The sequence below is a fragment of the Acinonyx jubatus genome, chromosome A1, assembly GCF_027475565.1.
Source record: "Acinonyx jubatus isolate Ajub_Pintada_27869175 chromosome A1, VMU_Ajub_asm_v1.0, whole genome shotgun sequence".
In the NCBI taxonomy this organism is placed as follows: domain Eukaryota; kingdom Metazoa; phylum Chordata; class Mammalia; order Carnivora; family Felidae; genus Acinonyx; species Acinonyx jubatus.
The window spans coordinates 209349455-209371249 of NC_069380.1; the positions used below are offsets into that span (position 1 = coordinate 209349455).

Sequence of the window (21795 nt, forward strand, 5' to 3'; positions counted from 1 at the left end):
CAGAGAGAGTGTTAGAGAGAGTGCTAGTCTTATGGAGACGGGAAAAGGTATTTGACTAATGAACTGATAATACAAGAGAGAAAGACTATGGATCAGGGAAAGGGTCAAAGGGAAGAAAGGCATCAGTCCCTCAAGCACACAGCTAGTCAGTCACCTTGGAAAGGTTGCTGTTAAGTATCATAGTATGGATTGGGCCAGGGGGCATTTCTCACTCTTTGTTGCACTCCCCCCCAAAATTCCTAAGCTATAAAATAACATTTATTTCAAGTGCATCACAGTGCTATCCCCCCCCCCCCCCCCCCCGCTACTCTGGTATTTATCTATGCATGTGAGCTAATGGTTTTCCATTTCTGACTCTAGGTCACTGGGTTGTTCCATAACCCAAGTATTGGCAATGCAATTCACATTGTTGTGGTTCGGCTCATTCTACTTGAAGAAGAAGAGGTAAGGAATAGCTTCTCCACTCTACTGTCCTGCATCCTTACCCTTACCCTCCCTACCTCTTTTTTCAGGAGAGCTCTTGAGAGACGAGAAACGGGACACCAAAGGGTGTTTAGAAGCCCAGTAAGAAAGAAAATAATATTTCTGTATTATTTTCTTGGGAATTTGGTGCTGTCGAGTGGGAGATGGAGAATGTTTCTGAGGTATATGTCATTGGACTCATCTGATGGTCATTTCATCTAGTAACACACAAATCAGGTTTGCAGCAGTGACTAAGAGTGTTCCACAGTGAAAGAGACTAAATCATGAAATGGTTGCATGGTTTCAATAAAAGTTGGGAGCAGCATGGAAATGTTGAACCCTTTATACTGTTTATTTACCTCTTGCATAATTAATTCTTGTCCCTCAACTCTGGACTGTCTTGTCTCTCTGCATGTTTCCCCTTGGAAGTGTCATCTGTTCTCAGAGATTTACATGTCTTCTACATGTTGAGACTCTCAACTGATACTTCAAACTGAGACCTTTTACTTGAGCTCCAGGCTCACATCCAGTTGTCTCCTTGCCATCTCACCCTGGACAGGCCATAGTCCTGGCAAACTTAGTAAGTCCGCAATGGAATTCTAGATTCCTCTCTGCCCCGATCGTCTCAGTTCTGCCTCCGCCTGACCCCATTCTCCAACCCTCTGTGTTACCCATTTGAGTAAATTTTCTACTGCACCATAGCATAAGCCTAGGAGTCTTGAATCCTGCTTTTCTTCTCTTCTACATTCAACAGCAAGGCCCACAAGACTACCTTGAAAATACATCTCAAAGTCACCCACTGTTCATCATTTCTACAGTCATTATGTTGCTTTAGGTCTTATTGGTTCTTATTGCAGTGAACTCCCAAGTGGTCTTCCTATTTTAAGACTTGCCCTCCATAATCCATTCTCTATGTAGCAGTTAGAATGATAATCTTAAATGCAAATTTGCGTTGCTCCACTGCACAGAACTGTTAAATAACTTTCTGTTGTTTTTAGAACAAAATAAAAAATTTCTGTCATGTCCTGCAGAGATTTTCATGATCATCATGACTCCATCCACTCGTCTTTCCATATGTCACTCTCTGCCTTGTTTCCCACCCTTGAACACCCTGGACTTCAGATAGGTTCTGGAACACACAAGGCCCTCTTTAGCCTCATGGCTTGTGTGCTTATGTTACCCAATGCCTGAAATACACCTTCCTTCGCCGTACTGATGGCTGGAACTTCTTGCCTGTCAGACCTCTTGTTTACTTGCTGCCTCTCTCCAGAGAAGTCTCAGTGGCCAACCTACTCAACCTTGCTTGGTCTTCTCCATCACAGAATGAAGTTTACTCCTTTATTGATACTGCTCTCTCAATTCATTAATATTCTGTGTCTTTGTTTACTCTTTTCTTGTTTATCTTAGCCACCATCAGAATGTGAATCCCTTCTTTATTATTATTAGCTATATCCCAGCACCTAACAAACAAATGAATGAAGTGAAACATAGTGAGTTAATGAACCAACCAACTTGATGGAATGTCTTTGCAATCTATAGACCTTACCCAGCAGCTGAATATGTGAAGAATGGCATCATTCAACTCTCCCTCAGCAAGAGACCTGAGATCAAAATGCTCAAGGCAAGATTTATGGTTTTCTGGCCTCCACAATCAGAAGATTTAAAAAACAATAGTATCTGGAGCCTGGATCCATTTTCCTTTCTCTCTCCGCTACCATCCCCCACTTTCCTAATCACTCAAGCATACTTTGGGTATCTCAGAATATTGATGGATGTATTATTTTCCTTCCTGTGAACATTTTGTTATGAAAATTCATGCAGTGATTAGAAACCAAGCAAAACAAAAGCAATGTATCCTTTCAACTCTAACATGACCTATCTGATTCTATGAGAATGGAACCTTGATAATTTGTGTCCAGCAGAGAAGAGAACTCTGAAAGTTGTGGTTTTATGGGTCTCTGGAACGTTAACTGATTTTGTATCTAATTTAGCAGTCGTATTCCAGCATTCTTTCTTTATAGTTTCACCAACTATAGTGACATCACTTTCCTATATCTGCCTTTGAACTAGCTTGGATGTTAGGGAAAAAATCTGTTATAAGATGGCCGACAGGACTGATAAGGGAATTCCAGTCCTTGTCAGAAGACACCCCTTCTGGGCTCTTCTTCCCACCCTGCTTGCCACAGGTGCCAAATTACTACTAATAAGGGATACAGAAGTCACAGACTAAATTGTCCCCTCTGTTGATGCTCTGGGCTCAGATCTCTGGAGAATGATCTCCTCTGGGCGCACCGGTGTAAAATAAACCTCCTTCCTTCCAAGATCTCTGAGCGCCGCTAGGTTCTTCTGCCGGGTGATCCGGACCAGTTTCCATAACATGGACATCTTGTCTATCTTCTTATTAATGAGTTAAATACATTCTTATCATGCTTACTATATATTTGTATGAGAGTTACATTTTTAACTTTGTAAAAATTATGCTTTAATACTTTGGAAGACAAAATTTCACTATTGTGTAATGGTCTGGCCTATATGCATGCTTAGCTGCAGAATATGTAGAAGTTTCGGGTTTTCAGACAAAAAAAAAAGAGAGAGAGAAGAAGAAGTTTCTTCTGAATGTGAAAGGGAAAACCTTTCCCCTCAGCAGTGCCACTGGTAGTGCTAGTCAGACCTCAAATTGTGGCTTCCATGGATCAGGCCCTTACAGCTCCACATCTCTCTGTCCCTGGGAAACAATGCCACTTGGAGTCTGTGGAGGTCTCCCGATTGGATGTGGGGTGACCCCATAGTCTGGAGGCCAGAGGTGCAGGCAGTGAAAGAATTCACAAAGCAGAACAAAGGAGATAGAAGTTTATTGAATACACTGCAAGGTAGCAGTGGGCAGGACAGCAAAGGAGAGACTCTGTGCCATGAGGCAGTGGTGGGGTGGGGGGTGGGGGCTATAGTTAAGGGAGAAAGTAAGGAGGTATGGGAACGTATGTAATTTTCCTTTTTTGGTATCTGTGTCCTGGGGTAAGTAACCAATGGGTTACCAATGACCCATTGGTCATCCAGGGCTTATGGATATTTTGAGGTGGGTTGCCTATGGGCCTGTTTGTATTCAGCTAGGGAATTGGAGGTCGCTGTGGGCCCTTCTACCTTACTCATGGTTTCATTGTTTGAAGTTGGTTACCTAAAAGCAACCCTTACAGAACCCTTTGAAAGAATTTGATTGGCTGCTCTCTGACCCCATCACAATTACATTATTTTTCGTCTTCCTGTCCTCATTTTGCAAGAGCAGAGACACAAATGATTTGCTACAAAAAAATCCATGGCTTTCTTCCTTTTGCTTGCCAAGTATCTTCCTCATTCAGGCTTTTATAGAATCTCCAAGTAGTACAAGGTTCATAATTTGACAGTAGAATTGCTGGCTCATTGAAGAGTTGCAATGTGCAATTCTCATTTTTGTGATTCCCAGATAGTGGCTTTCAAGCTATTCTTCAAATCTTTGACTAATGAGCAGCCCCAACCATAACAAACAATGATTCCAGCCTTACCTGACATCAGGGAAGCAGCCAGAGGCATGTGAGCTATTGGGAGGGGACTCCTCTGAGCAGGAAGACCTGAGTTCTAGTCTTATTGTGCATTCATCCAGTAGGTAACTCTGCAAAGGTGAAGTGACATCACTGTTCCATACCCTGTTTTTCTCCATCTGTGAATCAGAAGAGAGTTGTGGTATATTAACTGTATGTCAAAAGCTATGTTGGCCTCTAAAGATACAAATACAAATATGAGTCTCATTTTCTGATTTTCAGAGGCTTAGAGTCTAATGCACAAAAGCACAAAATAAGAAATTTTCAAATTGAGATTGCCATGAGTATAAGAAAGAGTAAAAGAGCACCCCAGATAGGGGAGGCTAAGCTGGGTTGTAGAGGAGGAGAAGGAGTTAACCAGTGAGGAAGGATATTCCAGGTAGAGGGACCTGCATGGTTAGTAGCTTGAACACTTAAACTAGCACTTTACATATGAGGACTCATCATTGTGAACACTGATAATGAACCCCAAAATGGGAGCCTCAATAACCTTGCTGTGAAAAAAGGAGACAGGACTGTGCGGGGGACAGGAGAGAGAGAAGAGAGCCAGTCACAACCTGCTCACTTCCATGCAACAGGTTTGTTGCCTGTTTCTGTGCTGACATCATCGCCCTTCCAGGTGTGGAAGCCAGAGATCCAGAGGACAACCATGTCACCTCCTCCCACCCCTCATATCCAGTCCATCATTAGGGGCGGCCAATTTTATCTGATTCTTTCCGTTTCTATCACTTTAATTCAAAAAAACAGTTATCTTTTTCCTGGGCTACAGTTGTGTTTACTTTGGTCGACTTGGATTCCTTTTGATCTCATTTTCTCATTGCCGCCAGGATGATGTCAAAATGGTAATCTGGGGTGCCTGGGTGGCTCAGTCCATTAAGTGTCTGACTCGGGCGCAGGTCATGATCTCACGGTTCATGAGTTTGAGCCCCGCTTCAAGCTCTGTGCTGCCAGCTCAGAGCCTGGAACCTGCTTCAGATTCTGTGTCTCCCTTTCTCTCTGCCCCTCCCCTGCTCATGCTGTCTCTCTCAAAAATAAATAAACATTAAGAAAAATGGTAATCCAATCATACCCACTCCCCCCCCCCACCCATTCTCCACCCCGCCCCCACCCCTGGTTTAAAGCCATACAGCGCTTTTATGATTCCCTCTCTCATCTCTTACTATGCCCCCTTTACTTTTGGGATAGAGCAGTAGTCTTCCCCTCATGGTTCTCCTGCCACTGGTCTTGTTGCCTGGACTGTCTTCCTTCCTGTCTTCACTTAGTTGACACCTTAATCCTTCAGATATCAGCTCAAGAGTCAGTTCACTGAGGAAGCCTTCCCTGACCTCCATGCCCAGTAAGATTCTATTATACACTTTCACAATGCTCTGTATTTCTTCTTTACAGCGTGTATCACAGTTGTAATTTTACATCTGATTGATGCACTTCCCTTCATTAGTATGTAAGACTTAAAGGCGGAGGCTGGGTCTGGTGTTGCTCACCATCTAGCCCTATTGGTACGTAATAGATAAGGGAAAGAGTGAGCACATGAAATCAGCAGTCAGGACAAAGATGAGGGTCAGCCACTGTTATGACAAGCCTGGTAAGGGATAGAGCCCATATAAAGGGATTTGGGTCAAATTCTGTGGGAGCTTCTGGATGGTTTCAAACTAAGAGATGAGATGGAAAGAAAGTCATTAGAGAGATGGTTCTACGGCTCTATGGAAAGTGATATGAGGTGGAGAATGATGAGGTTTGGGGGTGATAGTGGGTTTCGTGGGGTCTGGAGCTGATGGCCAAGAAAGAATTCTTGAAGACGTCTTTGGTGCAAAAACATGCTTTTATTAAAGCATGGGGACAGGACCCATGGGTAGGAAGAGCTGCCCCAGACCCTGTGGAGAGACTGCTTATATATTTGGGAGTTGGGGGAGGTAAAGTCCAGGGGAAGTTTCCAGTGAGATTTTCGTATGCTAAAGAAGACTCCCAGGATCCTGGAGGCCTAGCTATTGTCAAGCTAAGGTTGTTTTCCCTCTAGCAAAACATTAACATTAAGATAGGAGGGAGTTCCCTGGAGAAAAGTTTTACTCTGCCAGCCTCAAGTATTTGTCAATGGGCTGCAGGTTATAAGGAAATTTAATTTTTTCCTCTGCCTTTGTTTCCCACATCAGGGAATACTGAGGCAGGGTCTCTGAGGTAGGCCTCTTCCATAGTAACTTTCTACAACTCTCATCTTTCTCATTCTGATCACATCTGACAGCTAACACCATTTTGGGGCTTCATTTTCCGTGGTAGGTTCAAAAGACACTATGGTTGCTGATGTGTAAAGTGCAGTTTTTGTTTGTCATTCACTGCTACCTAAAAACAACTATGGATTTTCATCACGTTTTGAGAATAAACTAGAATGATCTGAGACGGTATTAAATTTGGAGCAACTGGTGGCTTCCTCAAAGACTAGGTGGTCATATTTCAGACCAGTGGAAACTGAAGTGCTCAAAAAAATATGCTGGAAGGACATATCAGGCATACTGAGACACTGTGGGCCATGAAATCACAGTAGCTTCAGATATGAGCCCATGTGCTCTCATTCCTATTCTGCTTTCCTGTAGCCCTGATCCAAGCTCTCATTGTCATTTTATGACCCTAATCCTATCCTTTGAACTTTTTATTCTCCCTTAAGGACTTGGACACAGACCTGGCCTCAAGCCCTTTCCACTTTAGACCAATTCATTCGATGGCCTCCCTGTTCCCCTTTTGGGCCAAGGGTTAGGGATAGGATTAGTCCCCTCCCTCCAGCACTTGTGAGCAGTTGACATCAAGGAGAGAATCACATTTATCATTAGTCCCTCCCCTTTCCAGCTGTATGATCTTTGGTAGGTTATTTGACACGTCTATGCCTCCATTTCTTCATTCTGTAAAATGGGCATAATAATATCTACTTCCTAGGATTGCTGTGAGAATCAGACATGTTAATTCCTGCATTAGTTAGCATAGCATCTGGCTTGTAGAAACCACTCAGTAAATGTTACTGTTGGTGTGATTCTTCTTCCTGTCATCATCATCACGTAGGCCCAACCACAACCCTGTATGTTGCTGTTATGCTCATTTCACAGATGAGGAAACCATGCAGAGTTGTTGAAGGAAAATAGAAAATCTGAAGGACAAGATTAGGGTCATAAACTGTTCCTTTTAAGAACAGGATGATAGAGAAAAAAGAGGGATGAGAGTGATCTGGGATGAGGCCAGATGGGTCGCAGTCACTGTGCCATCGGGGGTGGAGCCTGAGGGTGTCAGGCTGGCTTGAAAGAGCAGTGGGAGGGCTGACAGACAGGAAGAAGGTGGCTGTTTTCACAGAGAATGAATTTCCCTCTTGGTCTCCAAGTGATTTAATGTTGGGTTTCCTTTTACGACACTCTAGAGTTAAAGACCTGTTAGCTTTGGGAATTCAGGCTGGTGATTTCCCCTGTCCCCAGGGGGATTTCTAGGTCTGTATTACGCTATATAATCACAGCTCTTTTGGGATAAATGTCAAAAATATTGGCAAAGAATTTATAGACTCATCACTTGTTTTTTAATCAAGACTTTTTGTCTGATAGGTGAATTATTCCTTAGTTTTCATGTAAAACTTTGTACTATTTTCTTTTCTCTGTCCAGTATCTTTTTTCTTAGGAACCTGAGGCTGGCTGGCAGAACATAATCAGGTTGTGCTTTGAATCACAAGCTGTTACTAGGAATTCCAAGGAAATCCATACAAGATTTTTTTTTTCATTATACAGAGAGCTTACCAAGAGAGAACAATTTATAGCAAAAGCCACATTTTGCAGGTTCATTTCCTGTCTCCCACTTGGGGCTGTTTCTGTGAGCTGTTGCAGATTTCCTTGAGGTCTTCTCCCTGATAGGGTTGAGTACTCAAACGAGTAGGAAAGAGGAAGTTGGACCCATTTGAGAAACTACGGTGAGAAGAAAAAACAGTGAAAGAACAAAAAGGGAAATCTATTTTTGTTTACAGAGGAAACTGGGGGTAAAATTAGCATGGATGGGGGTCTGTGTTGACAAGCTCACATAATTACAAGGATGCTTTATGGAACATGCTCAAGTCTCCCCATATTCAGTGAGCCAGTATGACCTCCCCAAAATTCTTCTGCATCTTGGGCATGCTTGGTGCTCATGGTTTTGAGGCATAGTTAATTATGCTTCTTGGGGCTCCTGTGATCAAGTGCATTCAAGAAACTAAATGCAACAAGTGTTTCCTAGACTAATGAGACTTGGAGAGTAAGAGGCTCAGGGAGTGCAGAAAAGTTGTGCTCACTTAAAACCTCCTGGAAGAGTCATGACATTTAGTAGAAAAGTCGTAAGGGATCCTGACGACACCGTTACTGAACTTGTGTTAAATGGCACATATTGTAGATGGAAGCTCTACACAGGGACAAGGTACCAGCCTGCAATGATCCACAAATGATCAGCAAATGATCAGCAACTTAGTTAATTATGCACTTGCTTTGTCTGTAAAAAAAAAAAAATGACAAAAGTAGTAGGGAGAAAGTAAGCAGAATTTTGGGGGAAGACTTTAGTTCCTAACATTTTATTTTCTCATCGGTGACTAACCCTCAGGTTATTCCAGAATCGCTTTGTAGGAATGTTGGGATGTGAGAACACATTGTTGACATCTACTTTTCAGCTCCTTTTCCTCTCCTCCACTCCCTCTGCCAGTAGTCCCACAGCTAGCAAATCTCAACAACCACGCTGACCCATGTGTGTAGATGGTTCAACCTCAACATAGTTCTCATGACTCCACAGTCACCTTTTGTCCATTCTCCTCATTTTTGTCGAGAACCGTGAAGGGTCTTAGATTTTATTCTCCTTGCGAGCTCACTAGTTATCCTGCCATGCTTTCCTGGATGCGATGCTGGGAGAAGACGTGAGACTTCTGGGTCAGAGATAGAGGACTTTATTACTCACAGCACAGCATGAGGCAGGAGCTTCATGTTTGCAGCTGCCCCTCTTGTCCCTTCAAGGGGGTGAAAGGGGCAGCCTGGGTGGATGCTGTGCACACAGTGGGTTTTATCACAGTCCTTTAAAGGAGGTGGTGAGCAAACCTGTCAGCTTGTGCCCCAGAGGGAGTCATTATCCTTTTTATTCTAGGCAGCAAATAAATCTGTCCTCTTCCCTGGAGGGGGACATTCTCTCTGTACTCTAGCCTATTTCCACACAACATCCTTGGGGAGATATAAAAGCTGTCCATGCTTTTGCTCAGATGATGTGAAGAAACATGAACGATCCATGTAGAACTGCCTCCCAGCAGTTCCTACCTCAAGGCACCAAAATTATTATTACAGATGGTTTTTGCTCTATTCTTACACTTCTGACCCCTTACGTTTTGCTTCTCTAATCCACAGGAGATCTTTCCTCTTTACTGACCCACCACAAAACCTCTTACCCATGTGAGCTGCACTTTTGTCTGGCTCAGTGGATGTATTCTTCACCTTTTCTCCATTCCTTGGGGGGTGGTGCACAGCCTCAGTTTAGTCTGTACACCTGCCATGTGCCAGGCTATGTGCAGTGCCTAAGATAAGTAGGGGAATACGCCTCAGACCTTATTCTGAAAAAGCTAAGGAGGAAAACAGGCACACAATTTGATCATTTTAACCTAGGGCAGCAAGTGCTGTGAGCCAGGTATGTGCAAGATAAACTGGCAGGACCCTAATCCAGAGTGAGGTCAGGGAAGGCTTCCTGGAAATGCTCAAATTGAGTCTTAAAGAATGAATGGATGTTAAATAGGTTGAAGTGATAAGAAAGAAGAGAAGGGCATTCTAGGTAGAGGAAAAGCTTGAAAACAGCAAGGTAAATAGACCATGGTGTGTGGCATTTGGTGGTGGGTGGGGGGAAGGGGGGTTGGAGGTAATATCGGTAGTCTGAATGTTGCCAGAGCATAAACTGTGAGGTTGCATGCAGGTGAAGGGAGAGCTTCCTAGAGGTCAGGCTTTGAAGAGTCTTGAGCCATGGGTCATGATATGGGCAGACTCTGGTTTTGACTCGATCAGCCTGGCAACAACAGAGGATGGATTTAAGAACGAAGAAGAAAGAGGGAGAACAGTTCAGAAATGATGCAAACAGAAACTCAGGCATGAAATGATCAGAGTTTCAGCTAGGGCAGTTGGGAATAAAAATGGAGGGGAGGTAGATTTAACAGCACCTGAGGACAGATGGGGAAGCAGGATATGGAGGGAGAGGAGACCAACAGGTGGACACCAGTGGTTCTAAGATTAGACCACTAAGTTGATGGCGGTTCAACTTCGAGGAAGCAGGAAGAATAGCAGGTTAAGATTGTTGGGGGAGGATTTCAGGGATGGCTGAGTGGTGCCATCCAGAAGGTGTCCATCAAGAGATTTGGGTGCATGAGTTTGCACTCTAAGAGAGGTTTGGAATGAGATGCAGATTCAAGAGTCAGCAGCATATAGGTGATGTCCCAAAATCTGACTGTGATTGAGAGTGAAATGAATAGTGAGCCAAAAGAAGGACAGAAGAACCTAGGAGGAGCCTGAGAAGTGGTCAGAGAGCAGGAGGAGGATGGAGAGCTGGGGGGTCTCAGAAGTAGAGCATCTCTTCCTGTGTTTGTCTCCTCCCCAGTGTGACCTGGGGGAGAAGAAATAAGCAAAAATCATCCACTGGGCTAATCGTTAAATCTTTCCTATTGTTCAAGCAAAAAGTTTAGACTTTTTGAAGTCTAAACTTACAGAAGTTTCTAGACTTAGAGAAGTCTTCAACAGTTTGGAAATCACTAGTCCTGGACTAGGAGCCGCAAACCTGGGACGAAGCCCAGCTCTGCCAACACCTGCTGTGTGACTTGGCTAAAGTACTGCCCCTCTCTGGCCTGCATTTCCTCACTGTTGAAGCGAGAGGATTGGATGCCTAATACCTAAGGCCCTTCAGGGAAATGAGCTCTTAGTAATTTATGGGAAAACTGGAAGCAGAGTTTATGCTTCAACATCTGGAAAATGACTCTGCTTTCCCCACGATGAAGATGTGTCCTTGCTGACACTGAATTTGGCTCGGGGAGAGTAGAGGTTTGTAAACATTCACTTTTCCTTAAACAGACATTCACGGATTAGTATGTAAGTCTTCCAAAGTGGTGAGTCCAACCAACATATAAAAGGGCAATAATGAAGCAAAAATTGAGCTTTTCCAATCTGGTGGTATCCCACCCTGAGCTGTGTGCCCCCACCAGGGATTTTGTGAGCCGAAGAATATTCTGAGATGGCCTCCCTCTGCTTCTGTCTGTGTGGTCACCTTAACCCTAATAAGTTCTTATATTCATGGCTACTTAAACAGGGAACTTAATTAAACCTTTGCGTAGGTACGTAAAGTGTGTCGGGTGTGGGTGTGTGAGTGTGTGGGCTCTTCCTACCCACCGTAACCCATCTCAAAGAGTACAGCTTCCCTTTGATTCAAAGCTATGGGATTGCACATACGACTAACTAGTAAGTAACCCACATAGAATCATACTGAAAAGTGCATTGTAAGATTTTCTGTTGCAACCCGCAAGCCTTTATTCAGACCGGTTATCATTTTTAAGATATTTTTAAAATATTTTTGTTTTGAAATAATTATAGAGTCACACGCAGTTGGAAGAAATAGCACAGAGAAATCCTTTACATCCTTCACTCACCTTCTCCAAGTGATAACATCTTGCATAACTCTAGTATAATATCATAACCAAGAAATGAATACAAACCCTTACCTTATTCAGATTTCATCAGTTTTATAAGAACTGATTTGTGTGTGTAAGTGTGTGTGTATGTGTGCATTTACGTCTATGCAGTTTTTTTTTTAATTTTTTTTTTCAACGTTTATTTATTTTGGGGACAGAGAGAGACAGAGCATGAACGGGGGAGGGGCAGAGAGAGAGAGGGAGACACAGAATCGGAAACAGGCTCCAGGCTCCGAGCCATCAGCCCAGAGCCCGACGCGGGGCTCGAACTCACGGACCGCGAGATCGTGACCTGGCTGAAGTCGGACGCTTAACCAACTGCGCCACCCAGGCGCCCCACGTCTATGCAGTTTTAACACATGTAAATTTATGTGACTACTGCCACAATACAGAATAGTTTCATTACAAGGACAACTCGTGCCATGCTTTTGGACCTGCCTTCCACCTACCAACCTAACCCCTGGAAATCACTATCTTGTTCTCTATCTCTATAATTGTGTCATTTGTAATATAAATATATTGCAATATATGTAATAAAAATATATAAATGTAATCACAGAGGACATAACCTCTTGAGATTGGATTTTTTTCATTCAAGGTATTTCCCTCAAGAATACATCCAAATTGTGTGCATTCAAGTGTTTGTTCTATTTCAGTGCTGGGTAGCATTCCACGGTATTTACCAGTTTGTTTAACCATTCACTCATTGAGGGATATTTGGGTTGTTCCAGTTTTTTGCTAGTATGAATGAAGTTCTACAAACATTCTCCTACAGGATCTTGTGTGAACACAAGTCTTCCATTTCTCTGGGATAAATGTCCAGGGATGCAATTGCTGGGTCAGGGGGTGGTTGCATGTTTGTTTGTTTGTTTTAAAGAAACTATCCACCTGTTTTCTGTAGTGGCTGTAGCATCTTGCCCTCTTACCAGCAGTGTTACCTGCGGCCAACTTCCCCACATCCTCCCCATTGATTGGGCTCTGCCACTGTCTTTAATTGTATCTGTTCTGAGAGACCTGTAGTAACATCTCATTGTGGTTTTAGGTAACAATTCTCTGATGGCGAATGACGTTGAACATCTTTTCATGTGCTTTTTTGTCATCTGTACATCCTCTGCAGTGAAATGAGATTTCATGTTTGTTTGTTTTCTGTCGTTATTTTTTATTGTTGAGTTTTGAGAGATCTTCACGTATTCTTTGTACAAGTCCTTTGTCTAATAAAGATTTCCTTGCAGTCTGTAGTTCATGTTTTCATTCCCTTCAAAGCTATCTCTCACAGCAAAAGGTTTTAATTTTGGTGAAGTCCAGTTTTTCAGTTTTCCCTTTTATGTATGATGTCCTTAGTGTCAAATCTATGAACTCCTTGCCTAGCCCCAGGTCTCCAAGATGTTCTCCTATGATTTTTTTTCGAAAAGTTGTATAGTTTTACATTTTACATTTCAGTCTGTGATCCATCTGAGTCAGTATTTGTATAAAGTGTGAAATTTACATTGAGCCTCTGCTCTTTGATCAGCATGTTGTGATTTTCAGGACACAGATCTTGCATGTGTTTTGTTAGACTTATGCCTAAGTAGTTCTTTTCCTTTGGAATAATTCTAAATGGTCTTTTTTTTTTTAATTAATGAGCATTCTCTCAGAGACCTCCTCCCACACACAAAACAATAAAAGCCCATAACCAAACAAAGAAATGAAGGGTTGAAAACAGACCTCAAGGCAATCAAATTGTAGTTGATTCTTTGTTTGATAATCTACCTTCCTGTGTGAAGGAGCTGTCTTCTAATGAGGCTGGCCACACACTGGAACCATGCTTCACCCAGGAGCCCTCGTTCTTGGGGTCTTTGATTCAGTATCTGACTCAAATCACCTTCAGCTCGTTTTTCACTTCTCTGAGGTTCAATTCCCTCTTGTAAATGAAAATAACAATGCTTTCTTTAGAAATAATGCCGAGAAGATGCAATTAAATGAAATGAAAGAATATATGTGAAAGTATCTGGCACACAGATCACATAATGATCAAGAAATATTTCCTCTCTTCTCTTTCCTTCCTCTCTCCCTTTTTATTTACTTCTCTTTTCTTTCTCGTGCCTTCCATTCTCTTTCCTTCCATTCCTGCTTTATGCCCCCTTGCCAATTCCCTATGGTGGGTGTAAGCCTTGGTTCTGGTAGGGTTGACTAGGTAGGGTTGACTAGATGAATAGGAGGCTGACCCCTGTACCCAGCTAGTCCCCCATAATTCCTTTCCACCATACATGATTCTGCTGGATGACAGAACAGTGAGGATTAGTAAATTAAGAAGTCTGTTTCTTCTATTTAAATTCATAATGCTAAGCAATTCCATGGGTTTTCATGTCTGATGATGAGCCACCTTTCTGCGTTTTCATGAAAGGCAGGTGGTCTGTGGTGGTTAATTAGCATGTGTGTGTGTGGAGTGGGGGGGGCACCTGGAAGTGCCTTTAACAGGCAACTGAAGCCTCTCAGGCCTTGTTTGCTTTGGGTGTGGCCTTAGCAAAATGCAGAGTAGTGGAGAAGCAAGTTCATAGTTTGATGTAGAGATTGTCTTGAACTTCTTGGACTGAGGCCAGAGTGATAGACTCAGGTTAGAGTAGATCAATGGAAGTAGTCATTCTCCAGGTAGAATCCACCCTGGAGGAGGGCCAGCTTGATATAGAGACCCCAAAGAAATGGGGCAAGGGAAAAGGAACATCTCCTTTAGAAATTCAAATAAAGATGATTATCTGTCCCCCTCCATTTGACAAGTGTTCAGCCAGTTAATTTGGAACAAGCCCTCTCTTCCCATCCTGGGTCGTAACAATGGCCCAAATAGATTATTCAGCAGCCCTTGAAATTGCAGGCTGGGAGCATCCAATGCAGCAACCTAATTGTTGTCAGACAGCTAATGATTCCAACTGGTTAGAAGCCTAGAGAGATTATGTCATCCTCTGCCCTTCATCCGCAGATGTGAGACCAAAATGGAAACCCAGGTTGTAGGAGTTCTCATGCAAGGAAGAAGCTTTTTGTTGAAAATCATTTTCTGTTGTTGCATTAGAAGTAAAAATGCCTCTTTGGAATCGTAGTGGCTTAGGAAGCAGAGTGCTGCTAGAGATGTGATTTCAAACAGCTCTTGGTCTTGGCTAATGCAGTTTTAATTTTTCTTCAAGGGCTACTTGTTCCAGTGATAATTTCTGTCCTGCACTTCTGCCCTTCAGATTCTTTTGATAAAAGTCATGAGGGTGATGGTATTTAGAGCCGGGAGTAAGTTGGCCTCTGCCAGATTCCTGCCTAACAGATAGCTGAGGTGCCCACCCAGAGCTTGTCACACTTGGTTGCTTCTAAGAGCTTCTGTGATGAGCCCTGAGCACAGTAAACTCACCCATGCCAATCTCTTCCTCTTCTTTCTCTAGCAAGGATTGAAAATAGTTCACCATGCAGAGAAGACACTGTCCAGCTTCTGTAAGTGGCAGAAGAGCATCAATCCCAAGAGTGACCTTAACCCTGCCCATCATGACGTGGCCGTCCTCCTCACCAGGTACCCCAGGGACTACAGGAAGCCAGGGGCTGCGAAGCAGGGGGGCTGGCAGGTGAAAGACTTGTCCCCTATTCAAACCCATGAGAGTCTCCTACTCTTTGCCGCTTTTGATCATTTTTAAAGGCAGCATCTACGATCTAGACAACTCCTGATGTCCATACCCGTGAGGGGGCAATTATTAAACGTGTGTGACAAAACTCTCCATGTTAATAAACTGTTGGCAAAAATCTGTTGGCAAAATGCAGGGCTTTTTCATATCCCAGTGATGATTTCATCTTTAAAATTGGCTTTTTCATGCAGCTCTATAAGCTCAGGAAGATTGTTTACCGATCCTTGTTAAAGACTCCTGTAACTTTTAAGCCTGGGCTTTCCAATCCTTTATTTTCTTCTTGAAATTTTTACTCCAGTTTAGAAACATGCAACCTTCTCTACAGAAATCAGTCCTCCTTGTAACCCATCCCTGCCTGATGGTGAGGACAGAATATGGGCGGCCGGCCCTTCCCTGAATACACAGAGCAGTTTGCTTCTCCCTTTATTCTCATGAAGATACTATTTTGTTCTGATGACAGACAGACCCTGTGGTGCTAATAAAAACCATCAACCTCCCAAGACTTATAGCTGTGAAAAGCTAATGAACTTTTCTGATCAACCCAGGCTCTTGGAGGCTATGTTTGCTCACTAATTCAATAAATACTTATTGAACACCTGCCAAGCATCAGACATTATTTTATTTTGTCTTATTTTATTTTATCTTATTTTATTTTAATTTTGAGAGAGAGGGAGAGAGAGAGTGATAGGGAGAAGGAGGGACAGAGAGATAGGGAGAGAGAATCCGAAGCAGGCTGCATACCATCAGCACAGAGCCCGACACGGGGCTCAAACCCATGAACCATGAGATCATAACCTCAGCTGAAATCAAGAGCCAGACACTTAACCAACTTAGCCACCCAGGCACCCCCAGACATTATTTTAAATGAAGTCTTTCATTAACGGGGGAGTTAAATTCTCATGGGGAACTCCTGTGCAGATTCGGAGACATCAGGAAATCGAGGGATGTATAAATAGAAGAGTCTGCTCGGCCTGGCTTGTCAGCCACAGAGAACTCATGCACTGGAAGGCCCTGTGTGTGTGTGTGTGTGTGTGTGTGTGTGTGCACACGCGTGTGTTCTCCCCAGGGAGGGCAGGCTGCCCCTGAACATTTTGGCCTGTCACTGGTCCCTTTAGTATCCTGATGCATGGGGTGCCCGCAAAGGATGATAACCAACTTTCACTCCAACCGTCAGAGTCATTCTTTTGGATGAAAGTATCAAAACTTCAGTTGAATGCAAACAGTTTTCAAAAGAAGTTTGTGGAATAAACCTATTACATTAGATTCATATTAGGGTCTGTGACATCGGTAGCTCTGCTGGGAGGTAGGTTAGTGTGGGTGTGGAACGTAAGCACTGGGGCCCTGGCTGGGGTGGGGGGCAGGGGGTGGGGGAGCAACACACAGGCAGGGAACACTGAGGACCTGAGCAAGAAGCCAGGGGAAGACTTCAGTCCAGGCAGGACCTAGCTGTAGGGAAGAACCCTGGATTCAGGACCACTGTTAGAAACTGTGTCACCTTCCTCTCTTTCCTTGCCCTGAAAGCAGATATCATTTCTTCTCTCATTCACATGAGGAAATGAGTGAATTAATGATAGCTGGCGTTTGTGGAGTGTCTGATGTAGCACTGTGCTACATCTATTAGAACAATCATTATTCCATTTAATCTACACAACAAGTCTGGTAGTTGAACTACCATCAATTATTCCCATTTTATAGATGGGGAAACTGAGGCATGGTTATATCACTTGCCTCAAATCTCATTTCCACTAACAAGTACAACTAAGACTTAAATCCAGGTAGTTTGACCCTAATAGTTGTACTCTTAACTATTACCCATAAGAATATGAAGGATCTGTTCTCTTACTATATTTTTTTTCTTATTATGACAATTTTTCTTCCTTTAAACAAGGGCCTGGTTTCAGTATATGATGAACCTCACCAACTCCTGAAGAGTGGAGAGTATTTCAAATGCTAAAGCAGGATTTCTTACCCTCAGCATCTTGAGTTGGGTAATTCTTTTGTTGTGCAGGGCTGTCTGTGTGCTGAGGTGTATTTAACAGCATCTCTTGCCTGTATCCATGAGACGCCAGTAGCACCCTCCTACAAGTTGTGACAACCCAAACTGTCTCTAAGAGTGGGTGGGAGCAAAATCAACCCCTGTTGGGAACCTCTGGTTTGAAAAACAGGCAGGACCAGGGAGGGAGGTATGTGACTTGCCTATGGATGACTGTGCTGAGATCCATTCAACAGGGTTCTCTGCAGAGTTTCATTCAGTAGAAGGTGGATTTGGCTTAAACATACCGCATGAAGCAAGGCTAGTAACTGCATACCAAGGCATGTTTTCTCTTATACAATATCCAGTGCATGGTGAAGGTAGAGCTAATCTGCTTTGGGGAGCAGAAGCTCCTTGTCTGCAAGACTCATGTTTCTATAATTCTTTTATTACCCCCCCCCCCCCCCGCCTTTTTCCTCTTTAGTGCTAGATACTTAGTAGGCAGTTAGTAAACAATTATGTAATGGACCTAACACCTGCCCCATCTGAATGAGAAAGCAGGTGAATTAGCAGTAGACACCAATCTTTTCCCAGCAGTTCCAAGCAGGTCTAGACTTTTAAAAAAATGAAATAGTAACAAGTACATTTTGCAGCAGGGGTGGAAACGTTGGTTGGTTGGTCCTCCCACAGACACAGAAATTATTTAGAATGATTGGGCTGTCTGATCCAATCTAGCTCTCCAACACAAATCTACCCAAAAACTATTGCCGTTAGAGTGGGGATCGTGTCAGTTGGCATGCCGTGACATGGGCTGCCACTCTCTCCTATCCCTTTGTCCCAGCCATTGCCTCCTGGAGAACGGAGGACTCGCAGGGGTTTTCAGAGCCTGGATCTTTTCCATGGCCCAGTGGAAACATCAAACAGATCATTAGTTGCCAGAAATGGTACCCACACAAACCTGATGAGTTGAAGGTCTGCAGCTAACAAGCTCAGAACCTTCTTGGCATTTATGCTAGTTATTCTTGGCAAAGAGCTCTTCCTGAATTGAGGAAAACCAGACCAAACCAAGTTAACTCTTGTCAATGACTGAAATAATCCCCACAAAGGTATGGAGGCATATTTTTACATTTAAAAACCATAACCGGTATTTTTTGAGATCCTAAGAGTCTTTATTTGTATGTGCATTCCCTCCAATGTCCCATATAGTTAGGGTAGTGGGGCTGGAGAGCCAACTGATTTGATCTCTAGATGGATTGATGAGATCAATTGCCTTTTTCATGAATAAGCAAAAGTTCTCAGATGCATTTTGAGCACAGACCCCAGAAAGACCAAAAGGGGTTTCATATGTGAAAACGCTCAGCCACTGTTGGTTATCCTTTATTTAAAAGTTCAAATAATCTTCAATTTTCAATCAAATCCTTCTCTTTTTGGCCAAACAATATAATTTGGCATCCTGAGATTAAGGGCAAAAGCAACTCAAAATAAAACATTTGTCATGGAGTGACTGAATGGCTCAGGTAAGCATCCAACTTGATTTCTGCTCAGGTCATGATCTTGTGGTTCTTGAGATTGAGCCCCATGTCAGGCTTCAAGCTGATAGCATGGAACCTACTTGGGATTCTCTCTGTCTCCCTGTCTCTCTCTGCCCTTCCCCTGCTCATGCTTGCTTGAGCTTTCTCTCTCTCTCTCTGAAAAATAAATAAATAAACATTAAAAATTGTCATATTTTCCCACATTTTTAGGTGTTAGTGAGAGTCAGTAATTAGAGGTGAAATCGTAATAATCTTATGAATTGTGAATTGCTCCCTATGGAGTTTTAAAAATAATTTAACCATACTTTCCGGACCATATTGAATGTGAACTAATACCCAGATTTTTTCCAGGAGGATTTTTTCAGATGTTTCTTTGGGAGCCTATGCATCTCTATTCTCTGCTTTCAGAAAAGACATCTGTGCTAGTGTCAATCGCCCCTGTGAGACTTTGGGTCTGTCCCACCTGTCAGGAATGTGCCAGCCTCACCGGAGCTGTAACATCAATGAAGACTCTGGACTCCCTCTGGCTTTCACAATTGCCCATGAGCTCGGACACAGGTAAAGGGCCAAGGAAACTGAGATCCCCTTGCCATGTTCATGCACCATGTCAGTAGAGGGAAGGGCAAGCACCTTAAATGGGGCATTAGGAGTCGGGTTACACTGTGTCTTGAGACTCACCCTCCTAAACCTCTCCTTCCTCATCTGTAAAGTGGGGATAATCACACACTTCAAAGATTTCAGTGTCTCTTCTTCCCTGACCACTTGTACCTACTACACCACAGAATCAAAAGGCTACTACAATTTTCTGAATTAGAAAGGGTTGAACACAGACAAGGATATAAGCTTTAACTTACTTGATTAATTCGGGAGTAACAATCCTTGTTTAGTTTTTATAAAATGCTGAGGTATTAATATCACTGACAAGTCACAAACATTAACATTTTTGCATCCTTTATGTCTTCCATTTTGGGTTGTGTTGTTGATTCCTTTTGATAACCTTATGAAATAGATAACATCGTTAACCCCATTTTACTTATATGTATTGAAGGAACACATTGAATAAAGCAGAAATTTAAAACTGCTATATGATGAAGAAGACCATTAAGCAAACGTCAGTTAACAGGAGGCGCAAGTTGTGCTCTGGTTGCTGATGGCTGCTTCTGATCACAGAGGTGAAGACAAAGTTGGGGCAGCCATTGTTGTTGCACCTCTCCACATTGTTGCAAGCTCCCCTTAAACTGGAGTGACTGCCAGAGGATTTAAGAGGCCAGCACCATTTTCTCTCCCTCTTTTTATTTCTCCTTTTTCCCTTTTGAGAGCTAGACAATAAAGAATAGGACTTTCAAAAATAATTACATATATGGGGAGAATTAGAAAGTTATCACACGTGCCCAGATAAAGACTCTGAAAAGACCTGCGAAGACCTTAAATTTTTACCTCAGGTTGATCCTTGGCACAGACACAGCCTACAATAGTAATAATAGTAATAATAACAACAACAACAACAATAATAAAAACAGAAAACCCTACAGAAGAGGAAGAATCTGATTTCCAGAGTTACCACATTAACAGATTCAAATGTCCATTTTTCTACACAAAAAAATCATAAAACATACAAAGAACCAGGAAAGTATGATCTCAAAGGAAAAAAAATAAATCAACAGAAACTGTTCCTGAGGGCAGATGTGTTAGACAAAGATTTTGAAACAACTGCCTTAAAGATGCTCAAAGAACTAAAGAAGATGTGGAGAAGATAAAGGAAATGATACGTGAACAAAATAACAATATCAATAAAGATATAGAAGATCTAATAAGAAACCAAGATGAAATTTTGGAGCTAAAAAGTACAATCACTCTAATAAAAAAATTAACTGGAGGGATTCATTGGCAGATATAAGCAGACAAAATAAGAACCAGTGAACTTGAAGACAGGACAAAGTAAATGCCGAAGTCTGAGGAACAGAAAGAAAAAGGAGTATGGTTTTAGCCAGTGCACTAAGACAAGAAAAAAAACATACAGATTAGGAAGATATAAAACTAGCTCTATTTGCAGATAATGTAATTGTATATGTACAAAACCCCAAAGAATCTATGCAAACACACAAACTAGAATAAGCTCACAGGATACCACATAAACATACCGAATCACTCACATTTTTATATACAGACAATGAACGAGTGAACACTGAAATTAAAAATGCGGTACCTTTCACAATCACTCAGAAGTATGAAATATTTGTATAAAATTATTATAAACATTTAAATCTTACAAAACATGTACAGGACTCATATGCTGAAAACTACACAACACTGCGGAAAGAAATAGATCTCCTAATAGATGGAGAAACCTATTATGGTCATGAATTGGAAGACTCAACATAGTAAAGATGAAATTCTTCTGAAATAAATATATAGGTTTAATGATATTTCTATGAGAATTTCATCACGATTCTTTTCTTTTTTTATTTTTTTTTAACGTTTATTCATTTTTGAGACAGAGCATGAATGGGGGAGGGTCAGAGAGAGGGAGACACAGAATCTGAAACAAGCTCCAGGCTCTGAGCTGTCAGCACAGAGCCCAACGCGGGGCTCGAACTCACGGACCGCGAGCTCATGACCTGAGCTGAAGTCGGCCGCTTAACCGACTGAGCCACCCAGGCACCCCTCATCACGATTCTTTTTGAGATATAAAAAAAATTAATCTAAAATGTATATGGAAAGGCAGAGGAACTAGAATAAGTTTTCAAAACGATTTGAAAAAGAATAATAAAATGAGAAGAATCAGGCTACAAGATTTCAAAATTTATTATACAGCTGCAGTAATCAAGATTGTGTGTGGGGTGCCTGGGTGGCTCAGTCAGTTGAGTGTCTGACTCTTGGTTTCAGCTCAGGTCATGATCCCAGGGTTGTGAGATCAAGCCCCGTGTTGGTTTTTAATATA

The 21795-nt window shown here is 42.4% G+C and overlaps 1 protein-coding gene across 2 annotated transcripts in view; it reads left to right on the forward strand.

Annotated features, from left to right (window-relative positions):
* The window catches only part of ADAMTS12 (ADAM metallopeptidase with thrombospondin type 1 motif 12), a 325208-nt gene that overhangs the window by 186381 nt on the left and 117032 nt on the right, over positions 1–21795 (forward strand). For both annotated transcript variants that reach the window (XM_053201656.1, XM_027075102.2), the window contains 3 exons: positions 361–444; positions 15117–15241; positions 19263–19412. In XM_053201656.1, the coding sequence (XP_053057631.1) occupies positions 361–444; positions 15117–15241; positions 19263–19412 (359 nt within the window). The remainder of the gene's footprint in view (positions 1–360; positions 445–15116; positions 15242–19262; positions 19413–21795) is intronic.